The 12,539-nt window shown below is 35.6% G+C and overlaps 1 protein-coding gene across 1 annotated transcript; it reads right to left on the reverse strand.

The window, feature by feature from the left end:
• Positions 1–6,389: 6,389 nt before the first annotated feature.
• On the reverse strand, positions 6,390–8,859 carry LOC133869375 (9-cis-epoxycarotenoid dioxygenase NCED2, chloroplastic). Its single transcript, XM_062306353.1, has 2 exons — positions 7,320–8,859; positions 6,390–7,134 (listed from the first exon to the last, which is right to left on the reverse strand). The coding sequence occupies exons 1-2, from the start codon at positions 8,733–8,735 to the stop codon at positions 6,751–6,753; spliced, it is 1,800 nt and encodes a 599-aa protein (XP_062162337.1). The 5' UTR covers positions 8,736–8,859; the 3' UTR covers positions 6,390–6,750.
• Between the last annotated feature and the right edge of the window lie 3,680 nt (positions 8,860–12,539).

The following is a 12,539-nucleotide window of genomic DNA, read 5'->3' on the forward strand; positions in this document are numbered from 1 at the left end:
ATAATCATTTGATGGTCTACTTAAGATCGATAGTAAGTGGGCCCGCTCCGGACCAATTCCAAATTTTACATTTATAGGTAGCATTACTGTTTGTGTTTAGGTTGTTTATTAATGTTTTCATTTAGAGAAAATGAAAAGGAGTAATTACCTTTTTCTCTATGAACTACTAGTCATTGTCAACATGTCACCACGAACTAATACGTAAACCAAAAGAAAGCACGTAACTATTATTTGTGTACCTTTACCTCCTTTATCAGTCAAATTCGTGAAAAGACTCAAATACCTTAACTTATGTTTCAAATTTACATATAATACTTTAAAATTAAACAATTAAAAAAATTAAAAGAATAAAAAAAGAAAAAGAAAAAGAGAGGGGGTAGCAGCCACCCCCTCTATTTTTCCTTTTTTTTTTCTTTTTTTTTTTAATAAATAGAATATTTTTTTTTATATTAAATTACTGTTCGAGAGTATTTATGTTTTTAAACAAAAATTTAAAGTTTAAAAATCGAATATTCCGTCAAATTTAACGAGATTCCCTAACGGAAAATGGGTAAAGGTACAAAAATTGTAGTTACATGCTCTCTTTTGGTCGATGTGTCAGTTCGTGACGACATGTTGACAATGGCCGATAATTCATAGGAAAAAGGTAATTATCCCAAATAAATAAATAAATAACAAAAGGAGACTAATTTATTTATTTTTTATTTTTTTTTAATATAAAAAATTAGAAATCCACTTGACCTAGCCTGCATGGGTCCTGGAATCTAGTGTTACGAGTTAGGTTGAGATCAAATCTCCACCCATTCCTTTCTACTTAATTAAGATGTGGATTAATAAGCCCATAAAGTTTTGATTTGATGGTAGCCGGTGGCGAGTATTGATAAATTTTCTTATAGATAAAGGCAGTCACGGATTTATTTTAATAAATTGCCCACCCCATTGGGGGTTGAATATAGTTTATTTTCTTTTCATCAATAAAAGTATATATAGTTAGCTTCTTTATCCTATTAAACCATCCTATTATTGGTGTGACACAGTAACTTAGATATTGTGTCTATTGTACTTGACTTTTTTTAAAGAAAGGCGAATATATGTTTTGATTAATAAATGTCTTCATAATTATCTCTTGATTTAATAGAAAATTCTTTTAATAAACACCTAATCATATGATCCGTCACCGTTTTCATGACTCTCACTAGAGTCGAGTAATAAATTACTTCTTTTTCAATTTATTTTGTTTGACACAATGTTAGCAATTCGGAAGATAATAACATGAAGTGGTAGTTTGAAGAGATTATATATACTTTTCCAAAAAAATATTTGTCCATTCTCCTTACTTTTAAAGTTACTCTTATTACTCGAAAACTACTTAAATTTCTTATTTAAATTTTTTTGATTAATTATAATTAATTATGATTTTAGTGGTCCAACACGTCGATCCTACAATTTTTCTCATCATATCAAAATTTCGGTGACACCAATTATTATAGGATTGTGCTTCAATGTAATTAATTCTAAATGTGGTGGTAAAACCGATCAATATGTTAGTTGACCGGGTTACCTTGGAATGAGGTCTTTTACAATTCTAAATATTGTGGTCACACCACCCAAGAGGCTTGGAGGGTAGTTGCACCATTATCCAATTGCTTAAGGGTAGCCTCGAGCCCTCAATGGATGGTGTTACCATCCCCGAGAGTTTGCAAATACTTTTAGAATTGCCGATTCCCTCACCACCCTCTAAAAGGGTAAATGAATTATTGGGTACATTCCAATCACAACCTTTAAGGTGGGCAACCAATTCCTTAAATGATTAGTGGTTGGTTGGCTCAGCCCAACCACATCTTTGGATGGTCAATTACCTTCTCGAAGTTTTGATTAATTATAATTAATTATGATTTTAGTGGTCCAACACGTCGATCCTACAATGTTTCTCATCATATCAAAATTTCGGTGACACCAATTATTATAGGATTGTCCTTCAATGTAATTAATTCTAAATGTGGTGGTAATACCGATCAATATGTTAGTTGACCAGGTTACCTTGGAATGAGGTCTCTTACAATTCTAAATATTGTGGTCACACCACCCAAGAGGCTTGGAGGGTAGTTGCACCATCGTCCAATTGCTTAAGGGTAGCCTCGAGCCCTCAATAGATGGTGTTACCATCCTTGAGAGTTTGCAAATACTTTTAGAATGGCCGATTCCCTCACCACCCTCTCAAAGGGTAAATGAATTATTGGGTACATTCCAATCACAACCATTAAGGTGGGCAAACAATTCCTTAAATGATTAGTGGTTGGTTGGCTCAGCCTAACCACATCTTTGGATGGTCAATCACCTTCTTGAATTTGATAAGAAGGTGGTTCAACAACTCATCGTGAACGACCTTCTTCTACTTCTTCTTTTTCTTCATTATATTATTGATGACATAGTTCAATCAAACCGTTCATTCAAAATAATCGGTTAGGACTCGATTGATTGAAATGACAAGCCCCTACAATTTTAAGAAATTGCATGGAGAACTTGAAATCAAAGTTAAATTGTCAAACCCCCAACAGATGAGCAATTCAAATTCAATCATTCTTCGTTTCGGATCCGATTTCTTTCACCTTTACAAAAATAAAAGAATAAAAATTGTTATGTCCCCACCCAGCGCTATTATCGGGTTTGATTATTCGTTAATGGGTGGGATTCTGCTTCAAATAAAGTTTTTCTTTTCATAACCGACCGTTGGTGGGTATTTCGGGTTCTGTGCCCATGAGTGAGTAGGCCATCACGCGCCTCGCTACTAGTCTTTTTTTTTTTTTTTTCCTAATAATGGAGAGATTATGCACATGCCATGTCATTAAGTAAGATGTTAAAAAAAAATGGATAATTTTATTTCATAAAAGCTGTGTTTAAAAATTTATGTGGGTAGGAATATAATCGAGTCGAGCCGAGCCGAGTTTGAAAATTTTAAGACTGTCTCGTTTATGAGTCAAGCCTAAATAGTCGAGCTCGAATTCGAGCCGAGTTATAAATTGCATGTTCAAGCTTGGCTCGTTTAAAATTTGGGTGAGCTCGAGTTTGTTGAAAATAACATTCGAGCCGAATTGGGTTACTCGACAAGCTCGGTTCAACTAAAGTTCGAGGTAGACTATTCAATTTTTCAATGAGTAATTAAAGCAGAATTCAAGCCCAAGTTTATGAACAACCTCTATGCATTTATTAATATATAACATAGATATATAATATGTAACTATATAAGACATATTATAAAATATAGTACATAACTATAGTTTATAAGTAACAAATTAACAATATGTTATTATATATAACTAGAGAGTATAAACTATGGTATATGTATAATGTGAACAAATAGTAAGTCTAATATATTCTATAAAACTAAGTAACTATAACATAAGTATAATATATAACTATTGCTAACCATGTGTGATGTGGTATATATGCTAACTATTTAATATTGTTATATACTAACTATTAATAACTAAAATGTTAATTTAACATACTAAATATTGTTATCAATGTATTATAATTAATATGTAATACTATATATATTATACTATATTTACTAATATATATTTAAGATATGAACGAGCTAACGAGTCGGACTAACGAGCCGGGTAAGCAATCCGGTCGAGCTTTAAACGAGCTAAGCTCGCGAGCCCCTATCGAGTTTTGTCGAGCGAGTCGAGTATGTATCACTTACTAATCGAGTTTCTACAGTAACGATTGAGTTTCTACAGTATCGAGTTCGAGTTCGAATCGGGTTAAATCGAGCAGGTATCGAGCGAGTTATCGAATGGACTAGTTTATTTATATCCCTATATGTGGGTATTCTTGATCTCATATTTTTAATATAAAATTGTTTGTGGTGGGATTATGCTCATCTTTTGTGCATAACTCTTTTATAAAAATTATTAATCTTTAAATATAACTCATATACTAGCAAGATTTGATTGGAGGCTTATTAGTTAGCTAGGTTTGTCATTTTTTTACACCAAACGTGAAATTCCACATGAATCCGACATGATATTATAGGGTTAGGGTTTGGTATAACCTAAACGAGTTCGGATTATATATGTATATATATATAGGTCGACCCACTTGACTAGTTTATAAAATTATACATATTTTTTAGGACACAAATTTTTTACAAACTAGCAAATCAACGTTTAAAAGCGACATGTGTTATTTAAGCTATTAAAAAAGCATGCAATAAAAAAAAATATATACTTCTCATATATAAAGGACACATATCACTATTAGAAATTTATCTATAGTAAACTACCTACAAACCCACTTGAAGGAAATTTATGTCCAATTTTTTATATAACAATTGAAAAATGTCAAACGGTTTATGTTTGATTTCGAAACGGGTCAAATCATTCATGTTGGGTTAGGTCAAACGAGTTAAACATATCAATTTTGAGTCTAAACAAGCCAAATGGATCGACCTATTTGTTAACTGTTTATTGATGAGATCAAGCGGATCGGGTCACTCACAAGTCAAGTTGGGTTGAAGGGTGTGACCTCTTCAACTAAATAGATATTGTTCAAATTGCCCCTTAATGGATTGACGAGTCAAGTCCCATGTGGCCAGCCCTATTATTAGTTATCTCAATCAACCATGGATTCAAAAAAGAATTAGAGAATATTCAATTTAATACACTGAAATATAGACCAATTTCATATAATTTTATTACCCATAAGGTTTCTACATTGTTTTTGTGCTTACTGTTATTTTCTTTAATAGATTTTCGGGGTCGTTCTCTATATATAGTGCAACATCTTTCCCAACGCATAATTTCTTTAACAATAAAAAAGGAATCAGACTGTGGATCCATTGCTTCTATAAAGTATATATAGGTGCACAATTATACTTAAAAATTACATTGGATTTCAATTTATTTATTTATTTATTTTTAACCATGAGTAAGTTTCAGTTTCACTCAGGGAAAATGAACGATGAGAATTTATCTAAGACATTATATATATCATTTTCTTTATTCTTATGTACGTGTTGAGACAGTTTTCGATATGGTGACGTGTCAGCTCTTGATTGGATCTTCCGATAGCTTGGTTTGCTCTCTCGATGGGTAGGACTTTAGTGTAACTTGCAAAACAACGAGAACATGTACGCCGAGTTTTGGCCGTCGTTTCTCCCTCTAATACTTAAGTCAGGCTAGTAGGTGAGAGCTAAAAGTGGAGAAATCAGAATATTCAAATACCTGAGAAGTCATGTATTTATAGGCATTTCGAAGTTAGTGGAGGAATTGTACTAAGAACAATACATTCTGAATTTTCTAGGGTGTCATGTCAGTTCTAATATGAAAATGAGTGGAAATTTGAATTTTCAGGGATCCATGACAGGGTAGGTGTACTCCAATCCTATGATTTTCGCTATGGCGGTCGGAACATTCATTGACTTGCATCATTCTTATCTTGACTTCACGTTCCGACCGGATCGCATCAAGGTGGGCTATCTGTCCCAACCAGCACTCGGTTACCAACTGTTTGCTATGGGGGAATGACGATTCCCCAACAATATGAGACCGTACTGTTCTATAATTAATTAAAGCATATAGTATATATATTCAACCAACTTTTACAATAAGGTTTTATTTTGCACACAAACCTTTTACTTTGTGCTTTTTACTATCCATCTAATACTTAACTTGCCTCAAATTATACTATCCAAGTTGTATTTAATTACCATGTTGCTCGGCAGTTACATGTTTTTACAGTGTTCTTCTTTTTCTAACAGCATTCAGTCAGAAACACGAGGCAGTTTAAAACGACAAACGAAAAGTGATGAATATGACACTCTTGTCTACGAAATATGCATACATCAGTGATTTAACCGCACACCAGGACTTCAATAATGGGCTTTTTAAGAGGATTAGGATTCGTGTTCCCGTGTCGTTCGTGTCGGCGTGGATCGAGTTTAAATCAGTCGATTTCATTTGACTTTCAAAATCTTACTTTTAGCTCCATAATTTTATATTCGGTTTGTGTAATTTTTTTTTTAAAATTAACTGTTTTAAATTTTGTATATTAAATTTGAGTCGTATCGAAACATAAATATAAGAGTATATAGATAAAGCGATAAACCCTAATTGTAATGATTCAATTAAACGGGTCAAATCATTCGATTCTAACTCGTTAATTTTGTATTGAATTTATATCGAACTCGCGATATAATTTTGAACTCTACGATCCGAAGATTTGGTTAAACTTTTAACCTAATTCGATTCATTTAATTAAACGGTTTGAACTCTTTCCATATATCGAAATTATAGCCTTAAGAAGAAATCCCATGTGTTGGGAGGAAGCAAAACTCCAAATTCCATAACAGAACATCGACAAATTAATGTAAACAAAACATGTAGTGTGAAAATGCAAATATTTATTATATATATTCAAAGCAGAAGTAAACAGAGGAAGATCTAAGAGCTAGAGATCTATAGATCTTCATTCATAGTACAGAAAATGAATCCAAAAGCAAACAGAAACCAGCTGAGCTCGAAATCTACCTACAGGCCAAAAGCTACGAGCTGGTCCTGAAAAACTAGTATATATATATATATATATATATATGAAAAAAGTTAAAAACAAAAGAAAACAAAAGAAAAAACAGAGTTCTAGGGTTTTAATTAAATGTTCCAGGAGAATATATCCGGGGACCTATCTCCGAGCATCCCTCTGGTAAAATTCTCCGTACTAGTTTTTGTACTCAAACTTTTACACCTATGCCTGACTTCCTAAGTCCTTTGAGTCTACGAACGTGCCATGAAAACCGTACGGAACCCTGGAAGGTAGCTTCACTGAAGCTTCGAGCTGTAAATTCATGGCGTTCACGATGTGGAGCTCGGATTTCCATGTCCTCTCGTCGTGGACGAAAGTAAGAATATACCCATCATCTTCATTTTCTGAGGCGGGGTCTCTTGGCAAGAAACATGGCTCTCCGCCATATCTCCGATCGCCGTAAACATACTTCCTCAGTTCCCCAGTTGAAAGATCGACCTTGGCGAATCCGGACACCTTTGGCCACGGTTCTGCAATGGCGAGGTAAGCGTACCTTGTCTTCCTACCAAGCTTGTTTCGGTTCACCATTCCTGCCTCTAAGTTTACCTGTGTGGGAATGTAAATTAATTTATTAAATTAATAATTTAGATAAATAATGATTTGACCGAAATGTCACCAATTCGAATTTTAACTTTATACTTAATTTTAATTAAATATTTAACTACAAAAAATTAAATAATTAAATTTATTTATTTAAATAAGACTTTTAAGATAAGAGATAATTTAACAACCTGTTCAGAGGCTGAGACGATTGGTCGGCGTGTAGACTGGCCGGTCTTTAAATTGAGCCTGATTTCAGAGAGCACACTCTCCAGGCTTTCGTCGCATTCGTTGAAAATTGAGTCCGGCGGTGTCATGCATGACCCAATCACTACTACCTCGTCGGACTCCGGTTCCTCCCAAGCATTCCACAAGTGGAAGCAAAAAGTCTCCGGCGACTCAACCCAGATAATATCTGAGGCATCACGAGCATTCTTCGCTAGAATCCCGAACCGAGACTTCTTCTTCTTGTCGTAAATCACCGGAGAGCCACCTGTAATCATTTCCTGGAGCTTGAAAACTACTTGCTGGTCTGGAATCACTACGAAGTTCTCCGTGATTGCGAAGTCATGCGTCATGGTAGGGACCGGGAGTGGAATCTCAACGTCAGGGTATTTCTGCCCGTCCGGAGAGAATTTGAAGTACTTGAGGTACGGCTTCTGAATAACGTCGTAGCTGAGAGCAAAAAGCTCCTTGGAAACTGGGTCGACCTTTGGGTGAGCAATCATGGTGGAATTGAGCTGGCTATAGAAATCGTAACGGCCAACGGTTTCGAGGTCTCCGGAGGGAGTGATTCGGACCTGATAAGGCAAGTCCTCCTCCGACATCGCGAGAACCCGGTCGTTGAAGTACACTAACCCGGCGTTGGCGACTCCGGTGCCGTTGTTGTGATCCACAATCCCGAAAAGCCCTCGAGCGTAGAACAAAAGAAGGCGTGCGACGCCGGAGTGTCCATGGAGCTCACCTATGGGCTTGGGAAACACCGGGCGGCCGAGTTCTCGCTCTTGGACCAGCCTCTGCGTCTCGGTGAACCGGCAAGCGTAGCTGGCGGAGCCGCCATTGATCTTGACGGCGTGAACCATCCCGTCGCCGTCGAAGAAGTGGTGCCCAGCGACGGGTTCGAACAGAGGGTTGGCTCCGTTGCGGAGGTAAACGCCGTTAATGCATTCGGGGATTGTGCCGGTGACCGGGAGTTCTCGCCGGACAGGTTGTTCCGGTACCGGAGCGAAGTTTCCTGCGATTTGGACTCGTGGGTCGGCGGTTTTGGGAAGTGGGTGTCGGCGCTCGAGTGAGACCAACGCGCCTTCAGCCATGTCCAGCGCCATGGCCGCTGCTCTTTGTAGTAAATTCCACTGTGTGGGTCGTTGTGTCTTGGGCTTAACGACGGTGTCAGGTTTGGTAATTACTGGTTGTTGGTATGGCTGCTTTGGGAAATGAAGCACTGAAGGAGAGTGTAAAGCAGAGTGTATTCTAAAGCTTCCTCTTTTTTTGTTGGGCTTCTTCTTCAGGTTGATGAAGCCCACATCCACTACCGATGAAGAAGAGGATGATGATAAATGGGCCTTAGCCCAACCACTAGAGCTGGGTGCTGTTGAAGTAGCTGCCATGGCTTCTTTGTGTTTGTTCTCTCTCAGAAGAGTGAAGCCAACTAGCCAAGAGAGCTCCTTCTTAATTGGTCTTGTTTTAGCAAGAGAGAGAGAGTGAGAGAGAGAGAGAGGATTGAGTGAGTTTTGGAGAGAAAATGGGGTATAAATATAGAGTGGGGATGGGGAAAGAGAGGGGATTGTTTTGGTGCAAAGGTCCACCTCAGACATGTAAGAGAAGACCACGTGGTGGTTTTATGGAAAGGGCACTTGGGGATTGACACTAAGTAATGTTATTTAGTTAATGAGTACCGTTAGAATAAAGATCTATGACTCTTTCTTGTCCTTTCAAAATTGATGTGATTTTTAATTTTTTTTTTTATCAAAATTTAATAGTGGTTTATTATAAATTTAATAGTGATTTTAAAAGCCACGTCAATTTCTGAATGACACAAAAAAGACATGAATCTTTCGTCTATTATTACCCTTAATAAACTACTGTACAACTGTCGTATTATGATGACGCATATCTATCTGTCTTTTAAATAACATTTCTCTTTTGCAACAAATGGGGCATGGGGTGTAGGGCAGGTGAAGGAGAGCTTGGAACAACCATATATTTGGTCAGAGAGAGAGAGAGAGAAAAAAAGTTTAGGATTCTATAATTGGAGGGATTCTAAAATTTAAGCACCAATGAGAGTTGAAATTATAGTGAGAGTCATGCACACAAAAAGGATGGTGAAAATGAGTGACAAACCACTCTATTTGGTGGTGCTTTTCTTTTTTTAAAAAAAAAATAATAATAAAATAAAATAAAATCTATCTCCGCGTTCCTCCCTCTTAGGGTCTTCAAGGAAGGGTCATCTACCCACGTGGCAGTCTTCCACACCCTTTCAACCACAAAATCTTGGTCACATCATGTTCACTTGCCCCACACGTTCTCTCTCTCTCTCTCTCTCTCTCTCTCTCTATCAACATCCATGGTCCCCTTTGTCCATGAATACCACATCCCTAACCCTCATTAGTTTAATACATATTTTTGTGGTTAACATAACCCATTAAATAATTAACTGTCGCCCCCCTCTCCGATATCCCAAACATAATTTAACTAATTCTTTCCATTAAGATTATGTAATGCTATTTTATAGAACGTTATTTAAGTGGTATGATGTAGCAATAAAAATTAATTTTGTATCACCAATGGCTTATAAAAACAATGAAAGACTTCAATATTTAACCTCTTTGAATTCTCGTTACTTTTACGGTTACCCACCTAAACTTAAAATAAAATAAAAAAACTCCGAATTTAATGTATCAATCTTTTTAATTTTTTCAGTTTCACCACCCTGTTGGAATTTTCTCTTAAATTCTATCGAAATTTTTAAAATATCCATATTTTTTTTTATATAAAAAAAAATTCAAAGATTCTGGCATGTATATTTTTGTAAATTCTATTAAATTCTGACCAACCCATAAATATTTGTAATTTCTTTTTTTCCTTTAAAAATAGAGTGGTATTGTGGAAATTTCGACACCCCTATGGTAGTTTTAATGGAAAATCCTAAAATGCCACATGCAGCGTCTTATTCTTCCAAGGTCCCCCAATGGATCATCTATATAGACTATATATGCAAAAGAAATGAAATCGAATCGAATTCGACAGTTGTTGCATTCATGAAGAAGAAATGACACCATTAATGGCCGTCGGGCTCAGCTGGCCAGCCAACGCGCGGGTGTGGGATTTTGGATTTTAGCGGCAATCCTGTCTCGGCCTTTTGGCTGCGGTCCAACACCAAAACCATCGGTGCAAATGTCGAGGGCCACCGGAGAGAGAAGGGTGACAATGATGGGTGATGGGTTATCTCTGTTTCGCGAATTCCTTCAACTTTTCACTGGAATGTAAGCCACAGTCGGAGATGTCAAATACAACACTGCGATTGGCTTCTTCATTACAAAGAAGACAATTACTAGGAAATCATGCATATAATTAGTCAAGAATATGATCAACATGTACCGTATGCTCGCTTTTTTCTTTTTTCTTTTTTCTTCCTATTTTTGAGTCATGGGTACCTTTTAAGGTTAACGCTTTTTATCTACATAAATCATTTTTTGCTGCTCTTCCACACCTCCGGTTGGGCTATTGTAAAATGGTCCCTTATAGAGCTTACCTGCCCGGGTAGGTGAGCTCCATAAAGACCTTCTCAAAATTGCCTATCCAAATTGCAAGTATTATGGGTAGACAATTGCTTTGGATTTCAATCCCACATTTAAAGGAATTCTATTATTTTCACACACTCTCTTCTTTTGTAGCTCATCTCCGTTGTCTCTCTTCCTCACATCTCTTCAAATTATATGAAAATGTAAGAAGTATTTGCTGAATTTTACATATGAGTCAAACGCTATAAAACGTTTTCAGCTAAAAACATTTTATGCCGAAACATTGGAAAAGTATGTATTTTTTATAAAGAAATGCATGCTAAAATCTGTGATTTTCCTTAGTTAAGGCATGCAAAGCCCCTCAAGATAGATGGCAGTCCTAATTTGAGAATTTTTGGGGTAAAAGTTTTGTGACAACTTAATTTGGTATTGATTTTTATTAACAAGTTATTTTATATGATATTGAGAGAACTTCACTTATAACCCTTGATCTTTTATTATTTTTGAAAATGGTATCCAAACTTTAAAAAGTATCAATATAAGATATCCATCTCTAAATTTTTTTCAATTTCAACTATTCGTTAGAATTTTCCGTTAAATTTTGTCAAAATTTTCAAAATACTCCTATTATTTTTTTAGGGAAAAAAAAAGAAAAAAAATAATTGTCAAGATTTAGGTGTTTGTCAGAATTTAACGGAATTTGCAAAACTATCAAAGCCTGAATCTTCGAATTTTTTTTTTTTTTAAAAAAAAATTAGCACATGGCTATTTTAAGAATTTTGATAGGATTTAGCGGAAAATTCTAACGAATGGTTAAAATTGACAAAAATTGGAAGATGGATGCCTGAATTGACATGTACGTGTTAAAGTTTAGGTACATTTTTTCAAAAGTAATGAAAGATCAGAGCTTATTAGTGAAGTTTTTCTTATGATATTTTAAGAAAATTCTTAATTACTTGTATGACGGGGCTGGAGAAAGCCTTTTTTTTTTTTTTTTTTTTTTTTTTTATCTTTTCTTTTTTTCTCTTTAATATAGATGGTGCAAGTGAAAGTTAGGTGCCCTTATAAACGGCTTTGACATCTGTTCACATTGTCATGTTCCTTTAGCAAATCTTTATGTGGAGATTTAGTTAGTTTATAAATTATGATAAGAGAGTTGTACGTATTAATAAGCCAATCAAACACAGACATGTTATATATATATATATATATCCCTTTTTCATTCTTTATGCTTATAATTTATTAATATACATGCATGGACCTTAGCCCCTCTAATGTCATGGATGACTCTAAACAACATTGAGTGCGAATAATATCCAAATTAAAGAAGAGATGGGGATCGGAGACAGATGCTGTCCTTTTTGCCTGCCATTCGATCCATCTAGAAATAATCTTACACTCTTAATTAAATGCATCCATGATTGGTTCCTCGGTGCACTTTTTGTTTTTAATATTAATTCAGTTTCTCAACTTCTTCATTATTAATCGAGACAAACTATATATGATTCCAATGTATTTACTTTCTCCTATTAATTCAGTTTATTGGTTCTCCGGTATTCCATTTGGACATACTATTTTATCTGGCCCTAACCATAATAGCACATGTTCGTTGGGAGCTGCACAAGAAGGACCTAAACGGTGGGAATTACAGACTCTTCTTCAAGCCTGACT

The sequence above is a fragment of the Alnus glutinosa genome, chromosome 5 (genome assembly GCF_958979055.1).
Source record: "Alnus glutinosa chromosome 5, dhAlnGlut1.1, whole genome shotgun sequence".
NCBI lineage: Eukaryota > Viridiplantae > Streptophyta > Magnoliopsida > Fagales > Betulaceae > Alnus > Alnus glutinosa.